General features: G+C 44.0%; 1 protein-coding gene across 2 annotated transcripts in view; it reads right to left on the bottom strand.

The window, feature by feature from the left end:
• LOC311246376 (platelet-derived growth factor receptor beta-like) overlaps positions 1-16,166 on the bottom strand; it is a 129,760-nt gene that overhangs the window by 86,120 nt on the left and 27,474 nt on the right. For both annotated transcript variants that reach the window (XM_084336537.1, XM_084336538.1), the window contains exons 9-10: positions 12,517-12,591; positions 8,629-8,812 (exon numbers count right to left, since the gene is read on the bottom strand). In XM_084336537.1, coding sequence (XP_084192663.1) covers positions 8,629-8,812; positions 12,517-12,591 — 259 coding nt within the window. The remainder of the gene's footprint in view (positions 1-8,628; positions 8,813-12,516; positions 12,592-16,166) is intronic.

Below are 16,166 nucleotides of genomic sequence, written 5' to 3'. Positions count from 1 at the left end.
TTTTCTTATTTTTCTTTTTTTTCTTATTATTTTTATTTGGATGACTTTGCCATGGCTCAACTACAAAAGCGGCAGCAAATAAGCCTGTTGGCAACATTGAGGTACAAAGAGTTTAATACGAAACGATAGGCACTATATTTATAGATGTCTGGTTTTTGTGCAGGCAATAATCTAATGTTGACATTTTGGAACACTCTGGAACATTCTGGATTCTTCTTTCGATAGTTCAGGGTCATACTGGAATATACTGGAAAACACAGGAATGACATAACTCTTGGACAGGAAGAATATTCTGGAACATAACATCAGTGTATACAAATCAAGATCGATGGCTAACTATCTAGAATACACTGTACTCCTACAATGAAGGCCAGTGAACAATAACATCCGATATGTATATGCACATGAACCAGATATTGAAGTTCAATAAACCCTCACAACGGTTTAATGCCCACACTTGTCGGGGGACGAACTGCATACAAGGATTTAAAAACCTCATCCTCATCTAAAGGTATAAGCCTGACAAAGTTATTTTAATATTTTAAGCAATTGCTCCATTGCTTTAGGGATTTACATAATTTAGTTCTAAAAATCATTTTTTTTTGTTTTTTCTCTCTTTTCTTTTTCTCTTTTTTCTGAAGGTTCCAACGTATACATGTTAGTAGAAGGTTCAAATAAATATGCCAATGGAGGTATATTTTTCATTTTTCACATTATTTTTATTACATTAATGGGAAGGCGCTAGACCACGAGTGACATTCTATTAAATTAGAATGAAAGTTTTAGATCCTATGGCAATTAGCATAGGAAAGTTAAGGTTAAAAGGCTCACTTTGGGCAATCCGGTGGTTTAAGGGAGGGAGTTATACGCGAAGGTTGTGTCTATGGAACACAGTCCTGTACGACTCTCTGAGGGAGGGGGATTTAGGGGTTTATTTGTATATATGTATGTTTTTAAGCTCGGCTCTCAACGGGACCTCAATAGTTGGATGTATATCCATTGTGGATTCGCACTCCAGAAGCATTACCAACAACTACACAACAACATGTATAGATTATGGCTAGTTTGAATATAATGATCTGGAATACTGGGGGAATAAATAATCAACATAAACGCAAAAGCGTGCTCACACTGATGAAAAACAAACAGGTTGACGTGGCTCTTCTAAGCGAAACGCACATTTTGGTGGAAGACAAAGCTACGTTAGCGGACAACATATACCATAACATTAGTCACTCTTCCTTTGGAACGAGAACCCGTGGAGTTGCTATAGTCGTGAAACGGAAGTTGAATATTGAATTGAAGGGAATATGGTCTGATGCAGATGGTCGGATAACCATAGCTAAAATTGTATACAGGAATAGGAAAATAGCGTTGGTAGTGGTATATGCCCCAAATTTGTACGAAGCTAACTTCTACACTACACTTACCAGAACAATGTTAAACCTTCCTGAATACTAATTTATAATTGGTGCGGATTTTAATGCCATTTGGGATCCTGGGATGGATAAATCTTATCCCACCTTTTCCAACGAACAGAAAAAGTCATCTAATGCGTTAAAGGATTGGTCGAAGAATACAGGTGTAAATGATCTATGGCAATCACTCAACCCCACGACCCGGAAGTACTCTTGTCGATCTGCAAGACATAACACACTTTCCAGAATAGATTATGTTTTTGCATCCCCGAGACTATTTGATAACTATGACGTGGAAATGGTACCCAATGCACAGATCAGATCACTGTTATTTACTCCTAAAAGGATAATTTGGTATACTGTCATCCCGAGCCCCAAGATGGCGATTTAACTCGATATTGCTGAATAACAAGGAATTCATTACACAACTCAAAGAAGCTCTTTCTGTATTTCTAGTGGAGAATGCTAAATCGGTACAGGACCCCAGAATATTATTGATGTCGGTAAAGGGATTGATCAAGAATTTACTGGGTACTTTTCCTCCAAAATACGCAAGAATCGTTGCTCAAAACTGGCAGAGCTGGAAACGCTTTACTCTACGTTATTTTCCTCTTTACAATACAACTACTCGGTTCGACTGGAAACTCAAATTAATGTGTTAAAAAAAGAGATTAATGCCATTTATAAACAACTATCTGAAGTACAAATGCGTAGCACAAGACAACAGCACTACTTTCAGGGTTCTAAACCAAGTCACCTACTAGCTATGCGGTTAAGAGTCAACGCAAAATTTGCAGATATAACTACTATTAAAGCACAACAAGGACTTGTTACAGACCCTAAAAAAATCAACGAGACATTCAAAGAGTTCTATTCCAACTTGTATAAATCAGAAACGACCTTCGATCAAAAGAAAATTGACATATCTTAATCAAATTAACCTCCCTAAACTATCCGAGGATGACGCTAAACAGTTAGAAACACCCATCACACTAGATGGACTTAGGGAGGCCATATCTGAAATGCAAAGTGGCAGGGCCCCTGGAAGAGACGGTATCCCACCAGAAATGTACCTCTCATGTTGGGACGTAATTGGACCCCTATTACTTAATATGATTTTATATTCAATCAAGGAGGGGAACTTCCATAAGAACGACAATATTGCACTCATAACAGTCCTCCTTAAAAAAGACAAAGACCCCACCGATTGCGGTAGTTATAGACCCTTAAGCCTCCTCGGAACCGATATCAAGCTGTACTCCAAGGTATTAGCCATCAGACTTCAAAAACACATGACGTCTTTAATTCATCCTGATCAGACTGGCTTCATAAGAGGCCGCTTGAGCACGGATAATATAAGACGGTTACTACATGTACTAGATGCCAGCAAGGACGACACCACACCTAAGGCAATGCTGTCCCTGGATGCGATGAAAGCTTTTGATAGGTTGGAATGGTCCTATCTATGGGCAGTATTAGAAAGGATGGGGTTAGGAAAAGGATTCATTGATATGATTAAAGTATTATACAAAGACCCATCGGCCATGATTACAACAGGTATAATCACCTCCGAAATCTTTCCGGTATCACGCTCTTCTAGACAGGGTTGCCCTCTTAGTCCCGGACTATTCGATTTATCATTAGAGCCTTTAGCACAATATATAAGACAATCCCAATCCATAGAACCAATCACAATCAAGGGCAGACAACATAAAATTTGTTTATATGCGGACGACGTAATACTGTTCATGCAAAACCCTAACACCTCAATGCCTCATCTTCTCAAGTTGATTGATGACTTTGGCAATCTATCGGGATTTAGGATAAATTGGCCAAAGTCGGCTTTTCTTCCACTTAATGCCCCTGCAAAAAATATATTCCTTCCAGAAGAAATACCAATGGTTAAACACTTCAGATGTTTGGGAGTTGAAGTATTCCCTACTATAAGCCAAACGGTGAAGTACAATTACATAAAAATCCAAGATAAGATCAAATACGACTTTGACAGGTGGTCAAAACTTAAAAACTCAGTACAGGCACGGGTATCAATAGTTAAGATGGATGTACCTAGAATCAACTTCATTAGCTCAATGCTACCGTTACCCCCTCCAGATGGTTACTGGAAAGAATTACACTCTACCGCATACACATTTATTTGGAATAACAAACCTCCACATATAAAAATATCCACCGCACAGAGAAACAAAGCCGACGGAGGTATGGCATTTCCAGATTTCTACCACTATTTTAAGGCGTACACTTTAAGACCACTGACAACCTGGTTTGATTCCCAAGCATCAGTATCCTGGAGAAATTTAGAAGTAAATATAGTAGCACCACATAGACTGCAGGACATAGTATACACCAAATTATCAATTAAGCAATGCGAATTGAAATTTGGCCCCATTATTACTCATGCGATCCGGATATGGCGTGAAACACAAAAAAAATATTCTAACCCACATAAATGGCATAGTCATACTCCCCTATTCAATAACAATGCACTCCTGATTGGAAAACGACCTATAAGATACCCTAAATGGGAAAAGCAGGGCATACACACATTAGGAGATGTTTTCAACAAACTGGGTTTTTGTAGATATGAAGACCTACATAAAAAATTTAATCTCACCAGTTCCACATATTATTTTTACGCACAGTTATTGGTATGTTTGAAGGCTCATGGAGTCCCATTAAGGATACCAATTGAACACCACAGTTACCACAAATTCCTCTATGAAAGAGAAACATCGAGAGGTTTTGTATCGGATCATATGGAATCCTCCCCCTAGACTCAGTCTGGAGGAGGGATATACCAGACCTGGAAATAAATTTTGATTGGCAAGAAGCCTGGGCAAACGTTCGACTTGCGTCACGTAAACCCGGACCATCAACAAATTAATCTCAACTATATTCATAGGACATACCTGACTCCTATAAGATTGAACAGAATGGGACTTAAACAAGACTCCAGATGCTCCTTATGTACAAATGGGAATGAGGGTACATTTATGCACATGTACTGGGATTGCCCACCAGTTAAGATATTCTGGAAAGAAGAGTCCCAGCAATTATCAAATTTCTTAATTCTGAATATACCTGTACACCCCTCTGTATTGCTGTTGAATGATGTTTTTGAGTTTCAGTCCCTATACAGCTAAAGAGATTAGTTTTATCTGGTATCACAGCGGCTAAAAAGCTGATAGCATCAAGATGGTTTCAACCGGAAAAAATGTGTCGGAAGGTTTGGGTTCTTACATATCTCGACGTGATTTATCTAGAAATATCTACAGCAAGAACTCTAGGTGTCAGTGAAACCAAAATTGCAATGTGGTTAGAAGTGGTGGAGAGAATAAAAGCTAGCATATGAATAGTAGTGCCTGGTTAGGAGTGAATGATAATGGATGGATTATCCAAGTGGGGGTCCGGGGGGGGGGGGGGGAGCGAGCGAGAGCATATGTATGTAGGGTATTAGATAGCAAGTATTAGGTGTATATCTCGTATGCTAAATTTTTTTAAATGGTGATTTCATTGGATGTGTACTGTTAATTAATGCTTGTATATCTAATTTTATGTTGTTATGTTTATGTGTATGTGTATGTTTAAAAAATTATAAAAAAAGAAAATATAAAAAAAGAACAGTACATAATATTGTAATAGACTCACTTGTTGTTGTTTTGTGGTCCGGGCTTGAACTTTCCATGATAAAAAGTGTCCATATAAATCCATTTAGTTAGATCCAACACTGTCTGAATGTACAGTATCTCGTGATTATCTCTCAGACTCCTGAGAATACACTTCTTATTACCGAACCAGCTAAACGACCGAGTATAGCCTAGCTAAGCTATCTGAAATGAAAATACTCCTGGCTCCTCCAAGCATTATTTTCTGTCTGACGACTGATGAGTGACACAGTGGCGCACTGAGCTTGCTTCGAGCGCTAGAAAACCGCGCCCCCAGACATCATACTTGAAGACCCTAATTCTCCACTTGCACAACCTGAAAGTAGGCAATTCCGGCTGACTTCCGGTTGCCAATGGTACTTCCTGTCCCATCCAAATACATTGGTTTTAGCTACTTTTCTCCCCTTATTTAAACAACTTTGTCGTCACAGAGAGGCAATGAAACGTTTGTATTATTATAGTATAGAATGTATTTAATAAGCAAACGTTTGTCAGCAGGGTTTTTGGGCTGTATTTCATGTAAAAACGTTCACTGTTAGTTTACTTGCTCACCCTAATTAAGGCTAATGCTGGCTAACAGAAACTAGCGCAAGAAACGACGCCGCAAAGTATTGTTTATATTGCATTTCTTGCCACCTTATAGCATTTGTACATTTGTATGACAGTCTATAATGCTCCCGTGAGGTTTTTCCGGACGTTTTGGTAATGATTTTCACTATAAAATCATATTTCTAAATGACAGGAAGTTGATGAAAACTGTCCGGAATAGCTTTGAGCTAACGATCTTTGCCGATGCATTGCAAGAAACGACGCCGCAAAGTATTGTTTATAGTGCATTTCTTGCCACCTTATAGCATTTGTACATTTGTATGACAGTCTATAATGCTCCCGTGAGGTTGTTTTTCCGGACGTTTTGGTAATGATTTTCACTATAAAATCATATTTCTAAATGACAGGAAGTTGATGAAAACTGTCCGGAATAGCTTTGAGCTAACGATCTTTGCCGATGCATTGCAAGAAACGACGCCGCAAAGTATTGTTTATAGTGCATTTCTTGCCACCTTATAGCATTTGTACATTTGTATGACAGTCTATAATGCTCCCGTGAGGTTTTTCCGGACGTTTTGGTAATGATTTTCACTATAAAATCATATTTCTAAATGACAGGAAGTTGATGAAAACTGTCCGGAATAGCTTTGAGCTAACGATCTTTGCCGATACATTCCATTCTAAACGTAACGTTAGTTGTTCAAAACATTACCCGTCTATATAATTTGTTCCTCAACGTTATATAAACGGGTAATGTTTTGTAAACTAACTGCAGCATGCTACAGTTAGAAGCTAACGTTAGTCAGCAAGCTGCAGCTTGCTACAGTTAGAAGCTAACGTTAGCCAGCAAGCTGCAGCCTGCTACAGTTAGAAGCTAACGTTAGCCAGCAAGCTGCAGCCTGCTACAGTTAGAAGCTAACGTTATCCAGCAAGCTGCAGCCTGCTACAGTTAGCTAATGTTGAGGAACAAATTATATAGACGGGTAATGTTTTGAACAACTAACGTTACGTTTAGAATGGAATGCATCGGCAAAGATCGTTAGCTCAAAGCTATTCCGGACAGTTTTCATCAACTTCCTGTCATTTAGAAATATGATTTTATAGTGAAAATCATTACCAAAACGTCCGGAAAAACCTCACGGGAGCATTATAGACTGTCATACAAATGTACAAATGCTATAAAGTGGCAAGAAATGCACTATAAACAATACTTTGCGGCGTCGTTTCTTGCGCTAGCTTCTGTTAGCCAGCAATAGCCTTAATTAGCGTGAGCAAGTAAACTAACAGTGAACTTTTTTACATGAAATACAGCCCAAAAACCCTGCTGACAAACGTTTGCTTATTAAATACATTCTATACTATAATAATACAAACGTTTCATTGCCTCTCTGTGACGACAAAGTTGTTTAAATAAGGGGAGAAAAGTAGCTAAAACCAATGTATTTGGATGGGACAGGAAGTACCATTGGCAACCGGAAGTCAGCCGGAAGTGCCTACTTTTAGGTTGTGCAAGTGGAGAATAGGCTACATTTATTTGCTTGATACATTTACATTGGCTGCGACGATACATTGGGTGCAGTGATGCCCACCACTGTGAGCGTTAAGTCTATGCGCTCAGGCTTGGAGGTAGATGTCTATCAGGAGAGTGACGTGAATCACGCACGGGGGGGGGGCCTCTATGGACCATATAATAAACTAGCTTTGTTTTCAACAGTGAAAATGGCATCCCAAAACATTAGTGCAGAGGATTTTATGGCCATAGATACATTTGACAGTGTATTGGTAGAATCCAATATCCGTATTTATTATTGGAGTCAGAGTAAGGACGAAGCTGCTGCTGTATGCCATTAGCCGAGCACCAAGACATGGCCGGAACAGGGACCATGCAGACAGACAACCGCCAAGAGCAAACAGTGACTGGTGGTGTCTTTGCTGCTGTGTGTGCAACCAGCAGGACAGAGAAGGCAAATGACCACTGAGTGAGATTTTTTGTTACCTAACGCTATGTTTTACATTTACATTTACATTTTGTCATTTAGCTGACACTTTTATCCAAAGCGGCTTACAAGTTCTGTACGACAAGTCAGAAGGAAGGGTACAACTCTTACAGCTGAGTAACAATGATCATCAAACAGTGCTGAAACTTGGGTGTTGCAGTGTTGAGTGCATAGTAGTAGAGACATATTAGTATAGTAGGAAGAGTGCATGATAGTATAAGACAGTAAGAAGGTTAGTGTTTCAGATATTGATTGAAGAAGTGTGTTTTTAGTTGACGGTGAAAGATTGGTCGGGTTTCGGCTGCCCTGACTGTGGTGGGAAGTTCGTTCCACCATTGTGGAGCGAGGACCGAGAATATGCGGCTTCTCCTTGATGACCCTCCCGGAGCTCGGATAGGAGTGGGTCTGAGGTGGCCAGAGGTTAGCGACGCTCCCGCTGGTGCCACTTCTCGTGGGCGTTGAGTCCTATCCTTGAGCCGCACACCCGTCCACAGATGGCGCAAGGGAAGCCAGATACCTGGGGGATGCCAGCCGCCCGCTGGTGTCGTTGCGTGCGCCTCTCAGATCTTCGGTCTTGGTTCGTTTGGTGTATTTGGGAAACTGCAGTGGCACAAGTGACTTGCCAGGCTGATCTGTCGAGTGCCAGAGTTTCAAGCTGCGTGATGTTTGCACACTTTAGGAGGTCCCTGGTGTAGTCCTTAAAGCGTCTCTTTTGGCCTCCAGCAGCCCGCTTTGCTCCTCTCAGTTGGCCATAGAGGAATTGGCCAACTGAGACACACACACACACACACACACACACGCACACACACACACACACACACACACACACACACGCACGCATGCACGCACGCAGGCACGCACACACACACACACACACACACACACACACACACACACACACACACACACACACACACACACACACACACACACACACACACACACACACACACACACACACAAACAAACAAACAAACAAACCTGGTGTCTTGAATGTGTGTGGTCTCGGTAGGCGTGGTATCTGAGGTGATGGTGGTATTGTGTTTGCTCCAGACCACAGTAGGGGCGGGGTAGGCATCTATCTTGATGACCAATTCCACCGTCTCATGGAGAGAAGCTGAGACATTGGTACCGATGGCAGGGACCACGTCTATATAGCCATACTCTGGAAGGGAGAGAAACCAAGGAATTTAGATAGATCCCGTGCGGCTTAATTTGTGAGAAATCATTGGTGATTGCTTTCACATCAATTCTACAGACATCCTCGGATTTAAATAATAATAATAAATACAAGAATATTTGTATCATCAAAAATTATGTTTTACATTTATAGTCATGATTCCACAAGGCACTGTGATGTCCTAAAATAAATAAAAACACTTCACAAACACTGCGAATTGCAGTGAATAACTAAACTCAAATGTGTGATTATATCATATAGTGGAATAGAATGGACACATCTACATTCAGCTCTCAGCACATCCCATTCCTTTCATGTATTGTAGATAGGGATGTCCGATATTATCGGCCTACCGATATTATCGGCCGATATTGGCATTAAAATGTGATATCGGAAAATATCGGTATCGGTTTTCAATTTTTTATTTTTAATTTTTTTTTAATATTTCTATAACCTTTATTTACCCAGGCAAGCAAGTAAGAACAAATTCAGATTTAATTTATTGTCAAAAGTATGCACAATTTTGTGTTAATTAACAACAAGAGATATGTAATGTTAATTACCTGAAATTATCCGTTTTTTGGGGGGGGGGGGGAAACCCTGCATATATCGGTATCGGTTGATATCGGTATCGGAAATTAAAAGTTGGACAATATCGGTATATCGGTATCGCCGGTAAAAAAGCCTATATCGAGCATCCCTAATTGTAGACTATATATTTGCCATTTTGTATTAACTCATTCCCCGCCAACAGCGAGTTTACTCGTTATTGGGAGCCGACGCTTGAACGCCAACAACGAGTATACTCGTTATTTGATAGTTTTTTCCTTTTTTTCGATATTTGTATTCATTATTCATCCAGGGACCTTGGTGTTACCATAGGGAATGAGTCTGAGATCGCCAAAGTGCAATACCGGCCGCATCCAGCTAGACAGCGGTATCGAGCACTGTTTGAAACCTTGTATCTTGGCCTGTGCAATGATCAAATGTCACTGGGCTCACTTTTCGTTGTCGGGCAAATGGAGCGGTTATAACGATCGGATTGGGAAGCGGCAAATGCTCCCGATGCATGATGTGTGGTGGATTATGTTGACAACACGATCGACACCAATACTGGGACTCGTGATCAGATAATTGGAATATTCTTTTTGGGGTACATCCTACTGAATGTAAGGGCTATATGATATCAATCCTGCGTTGATCCAACTATGTCTTCACCTTGATCGCAACATGTCTGTGTAACGTTACTCCACAACGTATGCCGTTGGTGACGATAAAAGCATAAAAAAATGACCCCTCCCCCCCTTTCATGCATTCATGATGAAACATAATACAGATGAATGAAATGAAACAAAAACAGACCACGCTATAACCATACTTATATTCACCATGGTATAACACGGGAACGTATGGATGAAGAATTGTATTCTTTTTCACATATTGAACGATAGATAGGTGATGTCAAATGGGCCATAGTATTGTATCCATAGCTATAATATAGAATATAGTTATAGCTCTACAAACAAGGTGACACACTCCTATCTTTTAACACTAGCACAGCCATGGAGAAAATGACACTAATTCCCGCCGGGAACGGGTCAGATGACCCGGCAGCCTTTAGAATGGAGATGGGAGGGAGAGAAGGAAGGGAGGGTCAATGAGGGAGGGAGGGAGGGAGGGAGGGAGGGAGGGAGAAGGAGAAAGGGAGGGAGGTAGAGAGAGACAGGGAGGGAAGGAGGGAGAGAGGAAAGGAGGGAGGGAGAGGAAGTGAGAAGGAGGGAGAGGGAGGTATAGAGAGAGGGAAAGAGAGGGAGAAAGAGAGAGGGAGAGAGAGAGAGGGAGGGAGGGAGAGAAATGGAGGGGGGAGAGAAAGGGAGAGAGAGAAATGGAGGGAGAGAGTGAAAGGGAGGGAGGGTCAATGAGGGAGGGAGGTGGTCGCTCAGCAGAAATAGATGAAATAACGTTCTAATTCCATTTTCCTGAAGTCATTTAGAAAATTTAGAAACCGAGCCAGATAAAACGGGTACTTTTAGGAAAAGTCATTGAGTGACAGAGCTGGAGCTCGACCGAGTGACGAGGATACATTTATTGAAAATGCCTAGGGGTCATGTGACCCCTTGTCGGCTGTGCTAGTGTTAACGCGTGGCAGTCCTAGAACGGGGCCCGACTAATCCCCAGCTGTTACACTCCCAGACCTGCACAAGGTTGGGAGAGGCAACCCCACATTGACAGTAGGGACAATAGGAGTTACTGTCCCACACAGGGGATTGATGGTGGTGTTATAGCGCCATCTGGTGTTCACCTGCAGTTAATGCAGTCGGTGAAGATGCTCACTGATTGCATTAGAAATATACTGTTGTTACAATTAGGTTATTTATTACAAGTGTTATCTGTTTAGGTTGTTCTTTGTGTTTGGTATTCTTCTCCTGTGTGTTGTATTAGTTCAGTCCTTGTTCCGGTGTTGTTGATTATTGTATTAGTTTTAGTGCCTTCTTCCCCCAAGGGTTTTCCTTTAGCAATCAGTGTTAATTAGTGTCTGTATTTATTACTTGTGGTTTGTTGGGATCATTGTGGCTTCATTGTCTCCTCGTTTTCCCCGTGTCGTGCCTGCCTTCCCTGTTCATGTCTAGTGAGTTCATGTCTGTCTACCCCTGTCGTTTTCTTGTTTTCCTTCGTTGTTTAGTAGTACTAGTTCCTTTCGTTTGTTTTGTATTTTGATTGAGTCAGTAAACTTCCCTTCTTTAAGCATCACCCCTCGTCTCTGCCTCTGTTCCTTCCTCCTGGTCTGCATACTGTGTTCTCACCTTCACCACCCAGCTGCCTCTTGTTCTCTATTGTTATAATCTTTTTTGTCCTTGTTTAGTGTGCACATTGTAAGAGCCAGTGGAGAAACTTTCCACTGCTCATGTTACTGGTATGATGTTGCATGTGAAAAATAAAACCTTGAACTTGCATGTGGACTTGAACATCAATCATGTAAATTGAACCATGCCATCCAATAATCAGTGATCAATCGTGCTATTTAGCACTATAACTCAGTCGTACTAATTTATATATTTTATACCCAGTTGAATCACCTGTGCATTGTATCTTACTATTGCACGTTACTGTTACATGTACTCTGGTTAGATGCCAAACTTATTTTCATTGTACTGTACTTGTGCTGTATAATGACAATAAATTGTTCCAATCTAATTTTGATCAGTCGCAAATTGCTTTTGTGTTGCCTGTGGATACTGTGTGCACATGGTCCTGTGGTTGCATGCTCTTATAAGGAGCTGGCAGGGCATTTATGTATGCAAATTGAGGTGTACGAGAATGTGCATTCCATTTAAGAATCAGTGGCATTCTTCATTCGGGGGAGTGCAGCTGAGAACACTTGTTCATGAATCTGGCTGGGATCTTAGTTGGTTCTCACAAAGTTCATAAGAAGATATAAGAAGACACTTACGGAAATGTTACTGAACAATGTGGTGTGGTCCATTGTGTTTACTCATAGATAGATCAACAGAATGAATCAATGTGTTTACTCATAGATAGATCAACAGAATGAATCAATCATTGTTTTTACTCGTAGATAGATCAACAGAATGAATCAATCATTGTTTTTACTCGTAGATAGATCAACAGAATGAATGATTGTGTTTACTTATAGATACATCAACAGAATGAATCAGTGTTTTACTCACCCAGTACAGTTATCGTGACGTTCTGCTCAGCAGTCTGTCCTGCGACTGTATCCTGCACCGTACACACATACACACCTACCAGATAACAAACAGAATGATGACACATCTGGGATTATTATTATTATTATGGGCATTATAAAGCTGCTCTATTTTTGGTGGAGTGTACCTTTAACTCATAACCTGCCCTCAGCGGCGAATAGCCAACACAGATGAATTAGACAACTCAACGAACAGGCCCGGCCACAACAGCTTAGCTTACTCTATCTATCCATCCATCCATCCATCCATCCATCCATCCATCCATCCATCCATCCATCCATCCATCCATCCATCCATCCATCCATCCATCCATCCATCCATCCATCCATCCATCTATCTCCATTCCTCACTTAATCAATCATGCCCCCCCCGCCTCCTCCTACACAGACTCATGAATTTCCCCAATGGGATCAATCAAGGAATATCTTATCTTATCTTATGATTTGGGTTAATGGAGACCAGATCAGTCTAACGATAGGTTATGTATATAACCTAGTTATATGAGTACTGGCTGAGCGTCCTGCTCTTCGCTATCGAGATATACCTCATCTCCAGTACCTAGTGTACTCCATCAACGAATAAAAAACAATACACCCAGCACCTGCCTGGCCCCGCCCTAGTGCTACGTACTATATAGCACTAGGCGTGGTCACCACTCGCTCTTCCTCTTAAAAAAAAAGGTTCCCAAGAAAAGTTTCCCCAAGGGACCTCAGGGCTGGCTAAGAGCAGGACGCTCAGCCAGTACTCATATAACTAGGTTATATACATAACCTATCGTTATATTAGTCGTACTGCGAATCGCGTCCTGCTCTTCGCCATCGAGATATAGAGACAGAGCAGACGCGAGGACCGACAAATGCACCCCCTGAGGACCCGAAAGCCCACATCAGGGGGGAGGGGAGTCCCGTCACCCCATCCTTCCTAATGAAGAGGGGGCGGCAGTCAACTCCACCCGAGTGCGAACAAGAGGAAACTAGAACCTCTTGAACGCACAGCACAGGCGGAACCACATGTGACACAACACATTGTAGCCTACACCCACACACTCCTGCTACCCCAACAAAGGACGGGAAGCAACAGAGGTCCCAGACCTCAGAACCGCCTGGGAGACAGAACCCCCGGTCATGTCCATGAGGTAAAACCTTACGAAGGGACCCGGTGAGGACCATGAAGCCGCAGCACAGATGTCCTCCACCGAGGCCCCACCCAGTAGGGCGGCAGAGGCCGCCACGCCACGAGTGGAGTGCGCCCTGACGCCCCCAGGGCCAACGTGTAGCAAAGGGCAATGCCCTCGCACAACCAATGGGACAGGCGCTGTTTCGACAGTGCCTTACCAGCACGAGAGCCACCGTAACAGACAAAGAGCTGATCGATAGCCCTGAGGCCCTCAGTACGGCTGAGGTAAATCCCCAAGCCCGGACCGGACATGACAGGTGAAGGCCCGCCTCCAACTCACTAGCGTGAGGAGGCGGATGAAAACGCCTGAACCATAATATCCCTGGAACGGAAAGAACTCCGGATATTTCTTGGCACGAAGGCTGGATTAGGCCGCAGAGTGGCACCGCTATCGGAACGAATAGACAGACACTCGGGCCGCACCGAGAGAGCACAAAGCTCACCCACACGTTTAGCGGAGGTGATGGCCAGCAAGAACGCAGTCTTGAACGACAGCTGTTCCAACAGCGCTTGCTCAAGAGGCTCAAACGGGGCCAAGGACAACCGACCAAGGACCAATTGAAGATCCCAGCTTGGAGCCAAAGAGCGTTTCACCGGCTTAAGGCGTCGAACGCCAAGCAGGAAACACTTCACAAGAGGGTGGCCTTACACCACTCTTGGAAAATACGCCACCTACCCGCGTAACCCGCGATAGTGGAGGGAGCATGTGCGTTCCGGATGGTACCAACCACAGAAGGATCCATCCTCTCCAGACTCACCCTCTCACCAGCCAAACCAACAGCAGCTGGCCCAGCACAGGGAACTAACACAGAAACCCGTGCGCTTGAGAGAGGGCCCGCAATGACCAAGGAACAGGCCATGACGGGATACCAAGAGCTGGATCAGGACCGGGAACCACACAGCTGTGCCCCGGTCCGGCGCAATCAGGATCAAGGACCTGCGCTCCTCAACATACCCAACCCAACAACTGACCTAACAGATGTATGGGGGAAGAATCCCAGGCGGCACGGCATCGGTCCCAGACCTGCCTGACTATGTCCGGACGTAATCCCCACCCGTCAGGGTGAGGACCGCCCCGCGACATTACACCTGTACCCACATTCACCCTGCCGGGGATGTGGAGAGCCCTCAGGCCGCGCAGATGGAGAACGCCCATAGCCAGCCGCCCGCCGCCCGGTGCAGACGGGGGGAGCGTACTCCTCCCTGTCTGTCGATATACAACGCTGACGTCGTATTGTCCGTCCTGATCAAACACCGTTTGAGGACCAGAAGGACCGCTTTCAATACCAACACATTGAACGTAGCACAGACCGGGCAGCATGGCTAGCCAGCTGCCCCCTACTGCGTTGGCCCGACGTGACGTGTGACAGCCTACTGGACCCCAGGCCCTCCCCAGGGGCGAGGTCCCCCAGTACTGACACGGGAACCTTAGCCGCTTCCACTTGCCTCTCACCGGGTCTATTTCCATACCGGAAAAGAACCACCTCTGTAACCTCCTCCTGGGGTGAAGAGGAGGCCAAGAGGGACCACGGAATGAGCAGATGCCCTCATACCGAGCAGGCGTATGACGGACAGCGGCATAACCGTCCTAGGACGGAACCTCCCGAGCGTGTCGCAACACGCTCTGAGAGGGATGCCCATAGCACTCCACCCGTTGACTGGGAAGAGGAGTACTCTACTTCCAGTCTACAGCAACCCCAGGCTAGTAGGAAACCTGCCTGGTATGAGACCTGACGATCCACCTTGACCGCCAAGGACCAGAACGTCGTCAGGGCAGAATACACTTCGTAACCCCTGACGACGCAGAGGCCCCAGTGCGGCCTCCACGCACTTGGTGAAGATGCGGGGAGCCAGAGAAAAGCCGAACGGCAGCCCCTGGTACTCATACGCTAACCCTGCAAAGGAAGCGTAGGTAAGCCCTAGGATAGAAGATCGGGGATGCGAACACGCATCCTACAGGTCTATGGAGGAGACCAGACCCCCACCTGACAGTGTTCAACAGGTAGGAGACGATCCAAAAAATGCTGGACCTTCCCATAGGACAGGTCCAGCATGGATCTGACACCCCCCCTCCCGATTTCTCAGGCACCAGAGAACACCGGGAGGAAAACGCCACGACGATGGCTTGCTTCGTCCACAGAGATTGGATCTCGTTGACCAGAGCTGTCACTGCTGGTGACCCTGACAATAGGGTCTGTACCAAACCCGAAAACGGGTGGGGTTGTGTAAATAAAAGTCCCCGCCTCAGCGTTCTCTCCATCCACCTCGACATATGGTACTGCTGTAGCCCCTGTCCCCATGAGAAGCTAAACGTGGGGCCGCATGCGCTTCAACAAAGGCTCGCGGCCCGCAGCCAAAGGAAACAAATCAGAGCCCCTTTTCCGCTGATGTTGGGGGAGGGAGTGATCGGAGAGCGGGCTGCTCGCGGCAGCACG

Source organism: Notolepis coatsorum (genome assembly GCF_963971535.1).
Source record: "Notolepis coatsorum genome assembly, chromosome: 19".
NCBI classification, from domain to species: domain Eukaryota; kingdom Metazoa; phylum Chordata; class Actinopteri; order Aulopiformes; family Paralepididae; genus Notolepis; species Notolepis coatsorum.
Note: the sequence above shows the minus strand (reverse complement) of the source record. Positions and strands in the feature narration are given on the sequence as shown.